We start from the raw sequence: 15,718 nt of genomic DNA on the forward strand, positions 1-15,718 counted from the left end.
TGATATCAACTTTATCAAAACTCATTATTATTTCTATGCTTTATGGCACATAATGTGCTTAGAACTTCCAATTCTGAACAAAGTCATCAGAACCCTCGAATCAAAACAAGTATTGCAATTTTAAATCTGCAAATTATTTCACAGAATGATACATTATATAACTTCTAATAAGATATATAATTTCTGAATATCCTCGTTAACTCCAATGTAATGTTCTCTAAGTTATAAAAATACCACCAAAATAAGCAGCACAGCTAGTATGAGTTGTCAAGAGAATATTAGCTCACAAAAATGAAAACAAGTTTTCTTCAGTCAAGTAGGGTGAATGAGAACTTAGCATATGATCTTAGTACAAAATCTGACTGACATCTCATTCCCTCCACTAAGAGTTGACACAAAAAAATATAATTAAACTTCTCATGAAATAGTTCATAAACAGAACATATAAGCACGAAAGACTAAATTCAATTATTTTATTTTTTCCCATACAGCCTATCACAGTAAGGGCCTCTTACAGGTACTAATTCATTGATAAAACCTATGTGCTGTGCACACATTCCACTATTTTAATAAGCAGGTTCCACTGTTGTTTAGTTAAATCTATACTGCCTTCCCCAGGATCAAGAAAGAAAATTAACAACATGGAAGAATTTCCCAGCCTCTCTGCTTCTAAATTATCTTTCAATTTGTCAATGATCTTTGGACTAAAACTGCAAAAATTTACCAATTACTTACACATCTTTAAAATTTCCAGACTTGTTTTATTATAATCAAATATTTATCTAATCTTAAATACTTTTCAGATGATATCCATTTTCTCAACTTAGAATCTTAGAGGCTTCCAGCTTAAAATGATCCTTTTTTTTTTTTAAAATATTGTACTTATTTATTTGAGAGAGAGAGCACACACAAGCAGGGGGAGTGGCAGGCAGAGGGAGAGGAAGAAGGAGGCTCTCCACAGAGCAGGAAGCCCGATATGGGGCTTGATCCCAGGACCCTGGGGATCATGACCTGAGCTGAGGCAGATACTTAACCGACTTAGCCACCCAGGTGTCCCTGCAGCTTAAAGTGATCTTAAGACATCATGAAAGCTAACTCATTCTGCTTATAAATGACAGAAAGTAAAAAAGCCTTTAAAAGCCCAAATATTGGGGCACCTGGGTGGCTCAGTGGGTTAAGCCTCTGCCTTCGGCTCAGGTCATGATCCCAGGGTCCTGGGATCGAGCCCCGCATCGGGCTCTCTGCTCAGCGGGAAGCCTGCTTCCTCTTCTCTCTGCCTGCTTGTGATCTCTGTCTGTCAAATAAATAAATAAAATCTTTAAAAAAATAAAAGCCCAAATATTATGTCTTCAGTCCACGGGAGGTGCTAAAAATGCAAACTTCTATCTACTGGAAAGTAAAGATGAGAAGGGTATCAACAAGAAAATCAGACAACACTATCTCTTAGAAGGTTTTCTTATTTTGAGGTGAATTTCCAACACATAGAATAGATATTTGAACATAAGGAAAAATACACTTCAAAGCCAAAAAAATTACTTCCGAGTTATTCATAACCTGTCGTCCCCTCTATATGGGCAAATATGAAGAGATGACCAATCACTGTTAATAAATACAAGGCTTACTATCCAAGACAATGAAATTGTAATTCAAATCTCTTATTTAAGCTACTGTCATCAGAAACACTCTAGAGGGCACTAGAAACAGTAATATCTGCTTTTATTAAACTCAGAACACCAACAACAACTTTTCTTTGATAATGAAAACCTTATTCAATGTATATGTACTAATATAGAATGCTGTTTTCCTCTTTTTAAAAAGGCACAAATGTTTTTAATAAATATTTTTAAATTAAAAAACAATTACCTGTGAATCTGCCATGTACATTTGACCCTGTTTGAGAAGCATATCTTCTTTTCCTACATAAATCCAAATAAATGATATCTTAAATATCCATACCAAAGTAGGCTAAGAATTGATTTGGTGTTATTATCTCTCCTCTATTAGTCAAACAAAAGCATGAGTTACAACATAAAATTATCCTTGTTCTAAAATATTCCCGTTTTTCATTATTATTTCTATATATATAAGGAAAGTACCCATATTCTTCTGACTAGATACTAAGTTGGTTTTTAGAAATATGTAAGACTGGGGCACCTGGGTGGCTCAGGCGTTAAGCGTCTGCCTTCGGCTCAGGTCATGATCTCAGGGTCCTGGGATCAAGTCCCACATCGGGCTCCCTGCTCGGCAGGGAGCCTGCTTCTCCCACTCCTACTCCCCCTGCTTGTGTTCCCTCTCTCTCTCTCTCTCTGTCAAATAAATAAATAAATAAAAATCTTAAAAAAAAAAAAAAAGAAATATGTAAGACTGTTAGGTTACATAAGCTACATGATTATTATAAAATGTATCTTATAATCAGTCAAAAAAATGGTGTTCTTTATAATTTATAGGATAAATGAGCTTGAGGATAATTTAGTATTTCCTAGGAAGGAAAAAATGGATTTTCTAGAGGAATTACTTAGAATTAGCAAACAATACACAAAAGTTAATATTAATTACACAGTCTTAAAATAACTAAGAAATAAGTACTTATGTAACTTCTAATTTTTAAATGCCTCCCTGCATTGAAACTACATCCAAAGATTTCTCCAAATCAGAAGTTACGTTTCTTTTCATAAAAGACAAGCTCCAAATATCACAAAATAAATGTCTACTAATGAACAAGGTAAGTTTGGTAACTCATATAAGATACAACTTAAAAATACAAGTGGCTAGGGAAAATCAGAGCCTCGGCATTACCGGATGTTATGCTAGAGGCTACAGTAGTATCATTACCTCTTCCTACTTCCATGTGTTGAGGTATAACACACAAGTGGTTGAAATTGAGTGGCAAGAATGTCATATACAGTTAGACAAAATGAATAGGTATAAACATTCTTCTTTGTTTGAACTGGGTGAATGGTAATAATAATCTATGATTTTATACTTACGGTTACTGAAATGACTTCCTGATCCTAAATGATCGGTCTGAAATCAGAAGCATAAATTTATGATGAATATTGCTTCATTTTGTTAAATTCTGTATCTATTTTAGCTCTTAAATGATCCAATTATTAAAGCCACATTTTCAACATTCCTTGTTTCTCTTGAGTATGACTCTACTTGAAACCATAAAAAGACACAGCATTGATGACAATTCGAGAGACCAGTTGGGAATAAACTACTTCACTGAGCATTTTAATAAAAGCAGCCAAGCATTTCAAGGAAAAACTTCTCTGCTCAAAAGAAAAAAAAAGTGAGCCCCAAATGAACTAAAACAACTTTCAATACATAATCTTCACTGCTTCTTTACCTCAAAAGGAAGAAAATACCTTCCCTATCAAATGCAATCTATATCAAAATACCAAAGCACTTGTCACAGAAGTAGAACAAATAATAGCAAAATTTGAATGGAACCACAAAGACCCCAAATAGCCCAAGCAATCTTGAGAAAGAATAAAGCTGGAAGGATCACAACCCCAGATTTCAGGATATACTATGAAGCTATAGTAATCAAAACGGTACAGTAATGGCAGAAAAACAGACATGCAGATCAATAGAACAGAACAGAGAGCCCAGAAATAAGCCCAAGCTTATATAATCAATTAATTTACAACGAAGGAGGCAAGAGTATATAATGGAGAAAAGACAGTCTCTCTTTAACAAATCATGTTGGGAAAACAGGACAGCTAAATACCAAAAAAAAAAAAAAAAAAGAAAAGAAACTGAACCATTTCTTACACCACACACAAAAATAAACTCAGAATGGATTAAAGACCTAAATATGACATGTGAAACCATAAAACAGGTAGAAAAAAATAGGCCATAACCTCTTTGACATTGGCCATAGAAATAGTTTTCTAGATAGGTCTCTTCTGGCAAAGGAAACAAAAGCAAAAATAAATTGCTGGGACCACATCAAAACAAAAACCCTTTGCAGAGCAAAGAAAACCATATAAAGACCATCTAGTGAAAGGGAGACGATATCTATAAATCATATATCTGATAAGGAATTAATATCCAAAATATAGGAAGAACTTATACACACTTCCAAAAAATAATCCAATTAAGAAGTGGGCAAAGGACCTGAATAGATATTTCTACAAAGAAGGAATACAGATGGCTAACACATGTAAAGACACTCTACATCACTAATCATCAGGGAAATACAACTGAAATCACAATGAGATATCACCTCACACCTGTCATAATGGCTAGTATCAGAAAGACAAGAAAAAACAAGTGTTGGCGAGAATGTGGAGAAAAAGGAACCCTGTGCACTACTGGTACAAATATAAATTGGTGTAGCCACTGTGGAAAACAGCATGGAGGATCCTTGAAAAATTTAGAAATACCGTATGATCCAGTAACTCCACTATTGGGTAATTTACCCAAAGAAAACAGAAACACTAATTTGAGAAGATATATGCGCCCCTATGTTTACAGCAGCACTATTTACAACAGCCAAGATATGGGAGCAGCCCAAGTGCCCATCAATAAAAGAGAGTATAAAGAAGATGTGGCGTACACACACATACACACAAAGAAATATTAGCTGTAAGAAATGATGAGATGTTGCCATTTGCTAAACATGGATGGACCTCAAGGCATTATGCTAAGTGAAGTAAATCAGACAGAGAAAGACAAATACTGTATGATTTCACTCCTATGTGAAATCCCAAAACAAAAAAATGAACGAACAAACAAAAAGCAGAAGCAGACCCATAAATACAGAGAACAATCTTACGGTTGCCAGAGGAGAGGAGGTAGGAGAACGGGCAAAACAGATGAAGAAGAGTGGAGATACAGGCTTCTAGGTATGGAACGAATCACTCATGGGGATAAAGGGTACAGTATAGGGAAGCAGTCAAGAGTATTGGGAGTGGCGTTGTATGGTGGTAGCTACATTTGTGGTGAGCACAGCATAATGCACAGAGTTGTCAAGTAGTACACTTGAAACTAATGTCCCATTGTGCATCAGCGATTTTAAGTTTCTAAGAAAAGATGGGCAGATGTAGTTCATGTTTGTGTATCTGTGTGGATTAGTACTAAGAGCTGTATGTCAGACTCATAGAGGTGACCACAATAAAAACGGTGCACAGTTCTGTGACTAAATCAATGCCACCTCCACTAATCCACAGTGCTCCAAGGGTACGGAAAAATGTCTGCAAATTTAGTTAAGCTCATTGTTCTATGTAATATTGAATACAAGAGCTTGCAATAGTTGCTAAATCGGCTTCTACATGTATGGGTGGGGGGAGGCCTACATACATAAGGAGTTCAAAAAACTTGGTTTGGGTTTATTACCTTTAGTAGATTACTCAAATAAACAGGGACAGATGAGTTGTAACACAAAATCAGCTTCATTCTAAAGTACCCATATTAGCCTATATTTTCCCTATAAACATAAGGGAACTGCCTATATGTTATATATTACACATAAGGCAGCATTTCTGTTGGCAGCTTATGAGGAATTTTTAGCACACTGAGATGATTTGGGAGTGAGTACTCAATATTTATAAATAATGCATTTTTAGTTTTTTTTTTTTTTTTTTTTTTTAAGATTTTATTTATTTATTTGACAGACAGATCACAAGTAGGCAGAGAGGCAGGCAGAGAGAGAAGGGAGGAAGCAGGCTCCCCACTGAGCAGAGAGCCCAATGCGGGGCTCGATCCCAGGAATCTGGGATCATGACCTGAGCTGAAGGCAGAGGCTTTAACCCACTGAGCCACCCAGGCGCCCCATAATGCATTTTTAGTTTTAATGGCCGCTTTCATAAATATTGGGTCACATATAAAGTGCACCCTCCAATTTTCTTCTTGAAAGTAAAAAACTTATTTCTAGTATAAAAATTCATCAAAATGAATATGTATCGACTGGAGAAAATGTCCCCATTAGCAAATGTGAAGAAAGTTACAAAACAATATTCCCACCTGTTGAATGTGTATGTACCACTAGCTATGCACAAAGGAAGTTGTCAAAGGAGATCAGTCAGGGGCTAAGAGTGCTGGCATTATAGGTGTGTTTATTTTCTGCTCTTAGTTCAACTATATTTTCTCAGCTTCCTAAAATGTGTTGTTTTTATAAGAAAAAATGTGTTATTTTTCTACAATATATTGTAACCTCATTCAAAGTTATAGACTTGGCTGAAAGTTTGTTGAAAGCTACAGAAAACAATTTTATTCTTGGGGCGCCTGGGTGGCTCAGTGGGTTAAAGCCTCTGCCTTCAGCTCAGGTCATGATTTCAGGGTCCTGGGATGGAGCCCCGCACCCGGCTCTCTGCTCTGTGGGAGGCTGCTTCCTCCTCTCTCTCTCTCTGTCTGCCTCTCTGCCTACTTGTGATCTGTCTGTCAAGTAAATAAATAAAATCTTTAAAAAAATTTTTTTATTCTTAAGATGTGAGAGCCCACTCTTAGCAGAAAAGTAATACATAAATAGTACCCAATTTCATATATCCCAACTTTGACGGACACTTCAAAAATCCCATATGCACAAATGTATTTTCTCATTCAAGCTACTCTGAGCATAAAACTAGTCAGACTGCCTGAGTTCAAGTTCTGGTCCTGCCACTTCCTATTTATAGAGCATCGCATGGGTAGACTGCTCTGGGCCTCAGTCTCTTCACTCACAAAGTAGAGATAACAGTAAGATCCACCATACAGGGTTGATGTGTTTATGAAATACAGGGCCATTTCTTGGCACGTGGGCGAGGCTACGAAATGTTAGCTATTACTAGTTTCACTATTAACCTTAAAAACAAACATCTTCAGATGTGAAAGACAGAAGCCACTCCACTAGTTCATTAGTTTATAAACCTGTATTTCTGAATAATCCTCAGAATTCAGTCATATCAGTGTGAACATGCATCAAGGCAAAACTCGCTTGCCTGCAGTAAAGTACATGAATGTTACATGTACATTGCAGTAAGTGCCTGCATACGTATACCCCATGTCATCACAACCCAGATGAAGACAGAGAACATTCCCAGTGCCCTCAGACACTTCTTCATGCCTCTCATCAGTAAACCCTCACCAAAGGGTGGCCTCTACTCTGACCTCCATCACCACAGATCAGTTTTGTCTAATTCTGAATTTTTTCACAGTTGCACACGTTTTTCATCTCCAAAGGAAAAAAAAACTACTTTCATCACGTACTTTGGAGTTATACTCCCCAGTAAAGATAAAAGATTCACACTGGGGGCACCTGGGTGGTTCAGTGGGTTAAAGCCTCTGCCTTCAGCTCAGGTCATGATTCCAGGGCCCTGGGATCGAGCCCCACATCCAGCTTTCTGCTCAGCGGGGAGCCTGCTTCCCTCTCTCTCTCCGCCTGCCTCTCTGCCTACTTGTGATCTCTGTCTGTCAAATAAATAAATAAAATCTTAAAAAAAAAAAAAAAAGATTCACACTGTATCAGCCACCTTCTTCAGTGGCATCAGTGATATATAATATATATTATAAACATATATAGTAAAATGTATATTATGGCCTTGCAAAACAAACCTCTGCAGGTAAAAAATCAGGAGAGTGGTCACCATAGGTGCTGGGAGTGTGGGTTGTGACAGGAAGCAAGTGTCAGGAGGCTTCTAGGTACCAGGGATGTTCTATTTCTTGATCATGGTGTGTCTGACTTACGAAAATTCTGCAACATGTACACTTTAACATGTGTGCTTTATAATGTACACTGTATTTCAATAAAAACTGAAAAATACCATGACTTTGGAAAAACTAAGTGCTAAGTTATCCAACCAAAGCTGAGCATATGAACTGAATCTTACTGACACACTCCGCTCAACCTTAAGTGTTGTAACTAATGCAAAGATACACAAAATTCTTTCTGAGATAATCCTAGAAATATACTATTCATTTATGAGGCTTTGTTCTTTTCACCGTCATACACATTGCAAATTTACAGGTACAAGTGTGAAGTTTTGTAAAGGTAAAGATGGACAAAGAGGAAACCAGGGAAGAGAAACAGGTATGGAATGCCAGGCCCATGCAGGTCAGTTTCAGTGGTGTCGTTTAACATTTGCAACAGCTCTGTGGGGAAAGGGACGATCACCCCCATTTTGCGAAAGTGGCAGCAAGCTCAAAGACTTTAAATAAACTGCCTGAGGTCACATAATAAAGAAGAAAGCGATCATTCAAATTCAAGTCTGACTCCAAGCTCCTTCCACTGCCCATTATATGTTATATAAAAGAAATTTATTTAAGCTTTCTATACCTCAAAATATTTAAATCTATTTTTCAGAGTCTCAATAGTTCTTAGGCTTTCTTCATGTTGCTTTTCTTTAGCCACCAAAAGGGACTTCAGCTTTTCTTTCTGAAATGGAAAGGAATAAATACAGAGCAAAATCACTCCGTGCTTGCAACTAGGTTAAAAATATGTTTCAGAAAATGTGAATTAGAATAACTTTGATTTTTTAGTATTTTTAACTATTAACAGAGTTGAAAGTTTCTACAAATATACAATAAAATATAAAATATATAAAAATACTATGAAAAATTCACATTTCTGCATATGTTTCAAATCTTACTATTTTCAGACATTTACAATGTTTAGAATTTTATATCTTTTTGTTAAAAGTTTCAGAGAAAATGAGGCATTCAGAGGCAATAACAACAAAATACTTACAATAATCCATGCTACTATCCTTAAAAATGTATTTTTATAGTCACATGTAGGTTTTGTTTTTCCCTTTAACCAATAACCAGAAATCGAATCCTCATCCCCATCTCAACACGGGACTCAAAACTCTACTGCAAGGTCATCTTCAATTGACATAACATTTTATAGCTTTAAAGTAAAATTTATCAGCCTACCTCACTTTCCAGATCGTCAGCAACCATCACTTCCTAAATTTAAAAAGAAGAGATGTATTTTCATTATTCGAAGCTTATTTTTGAAAGGCATGAGCTCAGCGAGTAACTTTGTAAAAGGCCAGCACATATCTTTAAGATTGGGAACAAGGGGGCACCTGGATGGCTCAGTGGGTTAAGCCTCTGCCTTTGGCTCAGGTCATGATCCCAGGGTCCTGGGATCAAGCCCCAAATCGGGCTCTCTGCTCAGCAGGGAGCCTGCTTCCCCCTCTCTCTCTGCCTGCCTCTCTGCCTATTTGTGGTCTCTGTCTGTCCAGTAAATAAATAAATAAATAAATAAATCTTTAAAAAAAAAAAAAAAAGATTGGGAACAAGGAGGTGAGGAGAAAATGTCTCTGGATGACCAGCTCTGTGGTCTGAGCCATCACTCATTCTTCTCACTGACCAGGTTCAGAAGCACTTTGATTCTTCTGAGAACCCATCCATTATCAACTCCTCTCTCTCCAATCCCATAGCCCCCAACCATAGGTCAGTGCTTTGCTATTACCATACACCACCAGTAATCTCTGTTCCTACGTGTGACACTCCAAGTTTCACATGAAGATCCCAGGAAGAAAGAACTTTCTTGAAGGGCAATGACCTCATTGTACCTCCTTTTGCATCTAGCACCATGACTTGATGTGGCAGGCGATCATTAATGATTTGTTGTCAATGATGATTATTGGTAGTAGAACATTTTTTTTGTTTTTTTATATTATGTAGATTATTTACCTCATTCAGCTGTAGCTGTAAACCATTGACTTTATCCAGTAATATTCTCTGTTCTTGCTGAATTTTTCTCAACCTCTCTTTCAAATCTTCATTTTCAATCTCCAGATCCTTAAACAGTAAAGATAACAGGTGCCAGACCAGCCTTAAAAGAGCAATTCTTATGGAAGAAATTTTCAAAAGCAGCTCACTACCATAGTCAGATATATACCTATATAAAACAGTTTTAAGTCCAAAGACACAATATATTGTGGCTTAAATATTTAATGGCTTAAAATTGATAGATCAGAAATAATATACAGGCATACTCATTTTATTGCACTCTGCTTTCCTACGCTTCACAAATACTGTGTTTTTTCACCAGTTGAAGGTCTGCGGCAACCCTGCATCCAGCTAGTCTATCAGCATCATTTCTCCACCAGCTTTCACTTACTTTGTATCTCTGTCATATTTTGGTAACTCTCACAATTTCTGAAACTTTTTTACTATTCTGTTTGTTATGGTGACCTGTGATCAGTGACCCTTGCTGACACTACAGTAACTGTCTTGGGGGCACCATGAACTGCACCCATGAAAGACGGCAAACTTAACCAGTAAGTGCCAGGTGTGGTCTTACTGCTCTACCCACTGGCCATTCCCCCATCTCTCTCCCTCTCCTCAGGCCCCCATTCCCTGAGACACAACAGCATTGAAATTAGACCAATTAACAATCCTACAATAGCTTCTATGTGTTCAAGAGAAAGGAAGAGTCACTCATCTCTCACCTTAAATCAAAAGCTAAAAATGATTAAGCTTAGTCAGGAAGGCATGTCTCGAACTAAAAAAAGCCAAAAGCTAGGCCTCTTTTACCAGTCAGTCAAGTTGTGAATGCAAAGGAAAAGTTCTTGAAGGAAACTCAAAGTGCTACTCCAGTGATCACATGAATGACGAGAAAGCAAAACCAACTGATGGCTGAAACAGAGAAAGTTTTAGGTGTCTGGATAGAAGATCAAACCAGCCACGACATGCCCTTAAGCCAAAGCCTCATCCAGAACAAGGCCCTAACTCTCTTCTATGAATTCTATGAAGGCTGCTAACCCAAAATCCATCTTGCAGCCCATGGATCAAGGAGTAATTTCAACTTTCAAGGCTTACTATTTAAGAAATACATTTTGTATGGCTGCCTTGAAGGAGATTCTTCTGATGGATCTGAGCAAAGGAAACTGAAAACCTTCTGGAAAGGATTTGCCATTCTAGATGCCATTAGGAACATTTGTGATTCATGGGAAGAGGTCAAAATACTAACATTAACAAGAGTTGGAAGGAAGTGTTTTCCAACCCTCATGGAGGACTTTGAGGGGCTCCAGGCTTCAGCAGAGGAAGTAACTGCAGATGTGGTGGAGACAGCAAGAAAACTGGAATTAGAAGTGGAGCCTGTAAGAGATGCTTAATGTCACAAAACAAACTGAGGGTGGCCGGGGGGAGGCAGGTAGGGAGAGGGTAGTGGGGTTATGGACATTCGGGAGGGTATGTGCTATGGTGAGTGCTGTGAAGTGTGTAAACCTGGCCATTCACGGACCTGTACCACTGGGGCTAATAATACATTATATGTTTATAAAAAAATTAAAAAATTATTAAAAAAAAAAACGAAATGGAGCCTGCAGATGGGACTGAACTGGTAGCTACTCCACAATATAACAAATGATTGAGGAGTTGCTTTTACAGATGAGCAAAGACAGTGGTTTCTTGAAATGGAATCTACTTCTGGTGAAGACACTATTAAGATTATTGAAATGGTGACAAAGGATTTAGAATATGACATAAAGTTAGTTGATAGGGGAGCATCAGGGTTTGAGAGGATTGGCTCCAATTTTGAAAGGAGTTCTATTGTGGGGAAAATGCTACCAACAAAACTTTTATTAAAGGAAGAGTTCATCACTGTGGCAAAACTCCTTGCTATCTTACTTTAAGAAACTGACACAGCCTCCCCAACGTTCAATAATTCACCACCCTCATCAGTCAGCAACCATCAACATCAAGGCAAGATGCCCGCCCAGTAAAAAGATGACAACTCACTGAAAACTCCCATGATGGTTAGCACTTCTTAGCAATAAAGTATTTTTATTTAATTTTTTTCTCTTTTAAAAAATATTTATTTAGGTAATCTGTACACCCAACATGGGGCTTGAGCTCACAACCCCGAAATCAACAGTCACATGCTCTTCTGACTGAGCCAGACAGGCACCCCAGCAATAAAGTATTTTTAAACTAAGGTATACACATTGGGTTTTTTTCTTTCTTTTTCTTTTTTTTTTTTTTTAAGATATAATGCTATTGCACACTTAACAGACTACAGTATAGGGGCACCTGGGTGGCTCAGCCAGTCAAACGTCTGCCTTCAGCTCAGGTCATGAATCCCAGGGTCCTGGGCTACAGCCTCATACTGGGCTCCCTGCTCAGCAGGGAGCCTGCTTCTCCCTCTGCCTCTCCCCCTGGCTGGTGCTCTATCTCTTTCTCTCTCTCCCTCTCAAGCAAATAAATAAAAATCTTAACAACAAAAAGACTACAGTATAATGCAAATATAACTTTTATATGTACTGGGAAACCAAAAAATTCATTTGACTCACTTTACTGTATTTGCTTTGCTACAATACTCGCTTTATCGCAATGACCTGGAACTGAACTGCGCTATCTCCAAGGTGTGCCTGCAGAAGGTTATGGTCCTGTTATCTAATTAATATGAGTATATACAAGACAACAAAGCACCATGATTCTAACAAAATAAATAAATTACCTAGAAATAGAAAATAGCAGAAGAATATGCCATTTTAACTTTTGCTTAACACCTCTCAAGTTTATGAGCAGGTTCTAATGCTTTCGCTACACTAATTATTTCCATGCTCTGATGAAGCCCTTAAGGTTCCAATTTAGAGTTCACTTTCTTAACACTACACAGTAACTTTTAAAAGCCCAAATAAAATGCTTTTGCCTTATCATATGGAAAACAGCTATACAACTTATTTTTTGTTGTTGTTGTTTTTTTGCAACTTGTATTTTAATGGTGTTTTAGTCATAAAATAAACCATTCAGTTATGGAATCTTCCTCCCACATAATCCACATAAGAATTATTTTCTGAACACTCTGATTAAAATAGAACATTGCATGGTTAAACAAAATGATTTTTCTTTATCAAAATGAAAAAACAGTTGTATTAAACTAAACACATTTATTTACATTAGTAACCATCATTTTTCATCACAATACTTAAGTTTTCTAAAATGAATACAAATTTAGGATTTATGGCCCAAAACAGATTTAAACCAACAGAAAGTTATGTAAAGTTGTTTAATTATTTCCTTTCTAATACATATTAAAACAATAATTTCTGTAAGATAATATGACCCAAACATTCCTAACAAAAGTCAATTCTTCTGGAAGGGACTGGGCAAGAAAATAGAATCACAAAATATAGCAGGCTGCTCTTCCTTCCCCTGTTCATTTCCCCATTTCATGCTCCTCTTCCCACCCGACCCCACTACAAACAACACAGTAATTCTTTACAAAGAGGATACCAATTTTCTTTTTTTTACCTGAATGTTCCGATGCTCCCTCTGACTTGACTTCATATTTACTTCATCTAGTATGTATGGCAAATTTCGCTTTGGTGAAACATAAGAGAACACGGGTTAGCAAGTATGAAAATACAGAAAAGTACATTTTCCTCAGTAGGCAACATACCCAGTTAGGGATGTGTGGCTTACCCAACATGACATTTTACTGTATACAACACAAGGTGGCAGTGTTTCCACTTCGAACTCCAAGTGAAGAGCATCTTTGATTATAGGTTTTAAATAAATCAAGTATGATTTAAATAAATCAAGTGTGATTTATTTAAAAATACGAAGACATAATCAAATTTAAAATCCTAACTGTTAAACATTTATTTTTACTAAAGTTACCAAGACTTGGAAAGTAGAATTTGTACTCGACACAAACCTAGAGTTGCACTATAAGACATCAGCAACCAACCCCAAAGGAAAAATCTAGTACTTAAAAAGGAGGGGGAGTTACAGTAATGTTGAAAAGAGATACGGAAATTATTTATTTCTTTAAGCACTGATAAAATATCAAAGGATGTGGTCAGGAAGAGACAGATAATCCTCTAAACAACTTAGTTCAGTACATGTTCTGTTTTGTACACTTACTGCTTTGAAACCGTATTCCAGCCTAAAGATTTGCTTTAATAAAACCATAACACAATCATTAAACAAGAGAGCATATAACTTTTTTTTGGCCAAACTGACCTTTACTTCTACATAATAATTTAGAAAGCTATGGTCTTTCTGAGAGCTTTAAAAAAAAAAAAAAAAAAAAGCTAGTGTTTTAATTTTCCAAGAAAATTTTTTTATGTTTTACATTATTTGTTGAGTCTTGTTTTAACTGTTATTCTAATCAGTTTGGATTTAGAATTGGAAAGGAAAGGTCCTATTAGGAAGATATTCCATACCCACAACTTGGCCCAAACTACATTTCTAGCTTCATTCCTTCCAGCAAAGGACTGTTCTTTGTGTGGGATCTGACCCATTTCCTTATTATACCTTCATCCCCGCCTTCCCTCTAGAGGGTCTTTCATCATCTGGTAGATGTTTCCCTCACCTGCCTTTCCTCCTCGGTCATGAACACATCACTCCTCCATGCTGTCCTTCTACTGCCCCGTGGATGTGTTAAACACACTCCTGCATCATGGGGTTGGCACCTGTCCTTCCCTCTGCCCACTAAGGCTTCCTCTACAGAGCCCGGTGGCTCCCTTCTCGCTTCTTTCATGCCTCTGCTCAAATGTCACTTCCTGAGAGAGGCCTTTGCTGACCACGCCTTCTAAAATAGTTTCCCGCCCTCTCCCCTCTTCATCCCCTAATCCTGTTCCACTTTTCTTCAAAGCAGATGCTATGATACTAAATACTAGCATTTGTTTATTGTTCATTTCGCTCACCAGGCTGGGAGCAACGTGAGACAGGAAATTTGCACACTATGATTCCCCAGCACCTAGAATAGTAATTGGCATATTGTAGGTGCCCCAGAGAGGTCTGTCAAGCAAACAACTGAATAAGTCTTATTTTTAAAACTATACTGCACTCTTCTTGATAACAGGGACTCTATGTCCTTTAGCACAGGAACAAATGCTATCTATGGTAGCTATTTTAAAATGTATTCAACTAAAGAATGGAAATATTGAGTTTCACTGTTCCTAGCAGAATATTAACTCCGTGTATTCATTTAGATAACTCCTAGAGCCCTAAGCAGAATACCATTCCCATATTAATATTCAATAATTCTTTATTTTAAATATGTGTATATTTCAGAAATCACTTTCTCTGCTTCCATATAAGTTTGCTGGTATAGACGTTACAGGGTGCATTTTTATCTACTCTACTCCTACTTAGATCGTCTGAGGAACAGGAGAGAAGGTAGAAACGGCTGCTCCAGATAGAAAGGTAAAGTGATGGTAGACATGACCCATGCATGAATGTATTACTTAATTCTGATGGACTGGAGGAGAAAACATGCTTTCATATAACTTTCAGATTCCGGTGAGAGGTCAAGGAATGATGTGCAGAAAGGATGATGGTCAGAATTTCTCAGCAGGTACCTGATTACTCTCCTCAGGGTTTGGAAGGGCTCAGGTTCCTCTCACTAGAGAAGAGCTGAAAGCCTGGAAGGGAACAGCCAACGGAAGAGGAAAGGTGCCTACTACGCTAGCTCTTGAGCAAGATGGTGACAGTGCAGAAAACCAGCCCCACTTACGCTAACCTGAAGAGATTAGGGGAAAACAATAAGATATTTACTGAGACTGGAACACAAAACCAGGGTTACATAGTGATTTGATAATAAAGTTAGGGCAAAGTATGAATTCTTTCATATACTGCTTTTTTTCCGAAGTCCTACCAACAAGGTGGAAAAAATACAAAGAAAGCAAAATCGTAACAGCGGTATTGAAATCACAATATATAATCAGTTTTGAATTCTGTTCTCTTCATTTCATAAGGCACTGGAAGAATTTTCCTATAACAGTAAATATTACGCTCTATTAGTAAGGGAGAAATGTTTATGTTTATGATC

At 37.2% G+C, this 15,718-nt stretch overlaps 1 protein-coding gene across 2 annotated transcripts in view; it reads right to left on the reverse strand.

The window, feature by feature from the left end:
- Positions 1-15,718, reverse strand: part of UACA (uveal autoantigen with coiled-coil domains and ankyrin repeats) — an 89,375-nt gene that overhangs the window by 11,223 nt on the left and 62,434 nt on the right. For both annotated transcript variants that reach the window (XM_080808092.1, XM_080808093.1), the window contains exons 10-15: positions 13,192-13,260; positions 9,625-9,732; positions 8,857-8,889; positions 8,258-8,356; positions 2,988-3,024; positions 1,864-1,916 (exon numbers count right to left, since the gene is read on the reverse strand). In XM_080808092.1, the coding sequence (XP_080664218.1) occupies positions 1,864-1,916; positions 2,988-3,024; positions 8,258-8,356; positions 8,857-8,889; positions 9,625-9,732; positions 13,192-13,260 (399 nt within the window). The remainder of the gene's footprint in view (positions 1-1,863; positions 1,917-2,987; positions 3,025-8,257; positions 8,357-8,856; positions 8,890-9,624; positions 9,733-13,191; positions 13,261-15,718) is intronic.

This window comes from Martes martes (genome assembly GCF_963455335.1).
Source record: "Martes martes genome assembly, chromosome: 7".
NCBI lineage: Eukaryota > Metazoa > Chordata > Mammalia > Carnivora > Mustelidae > Martes > Martes martes.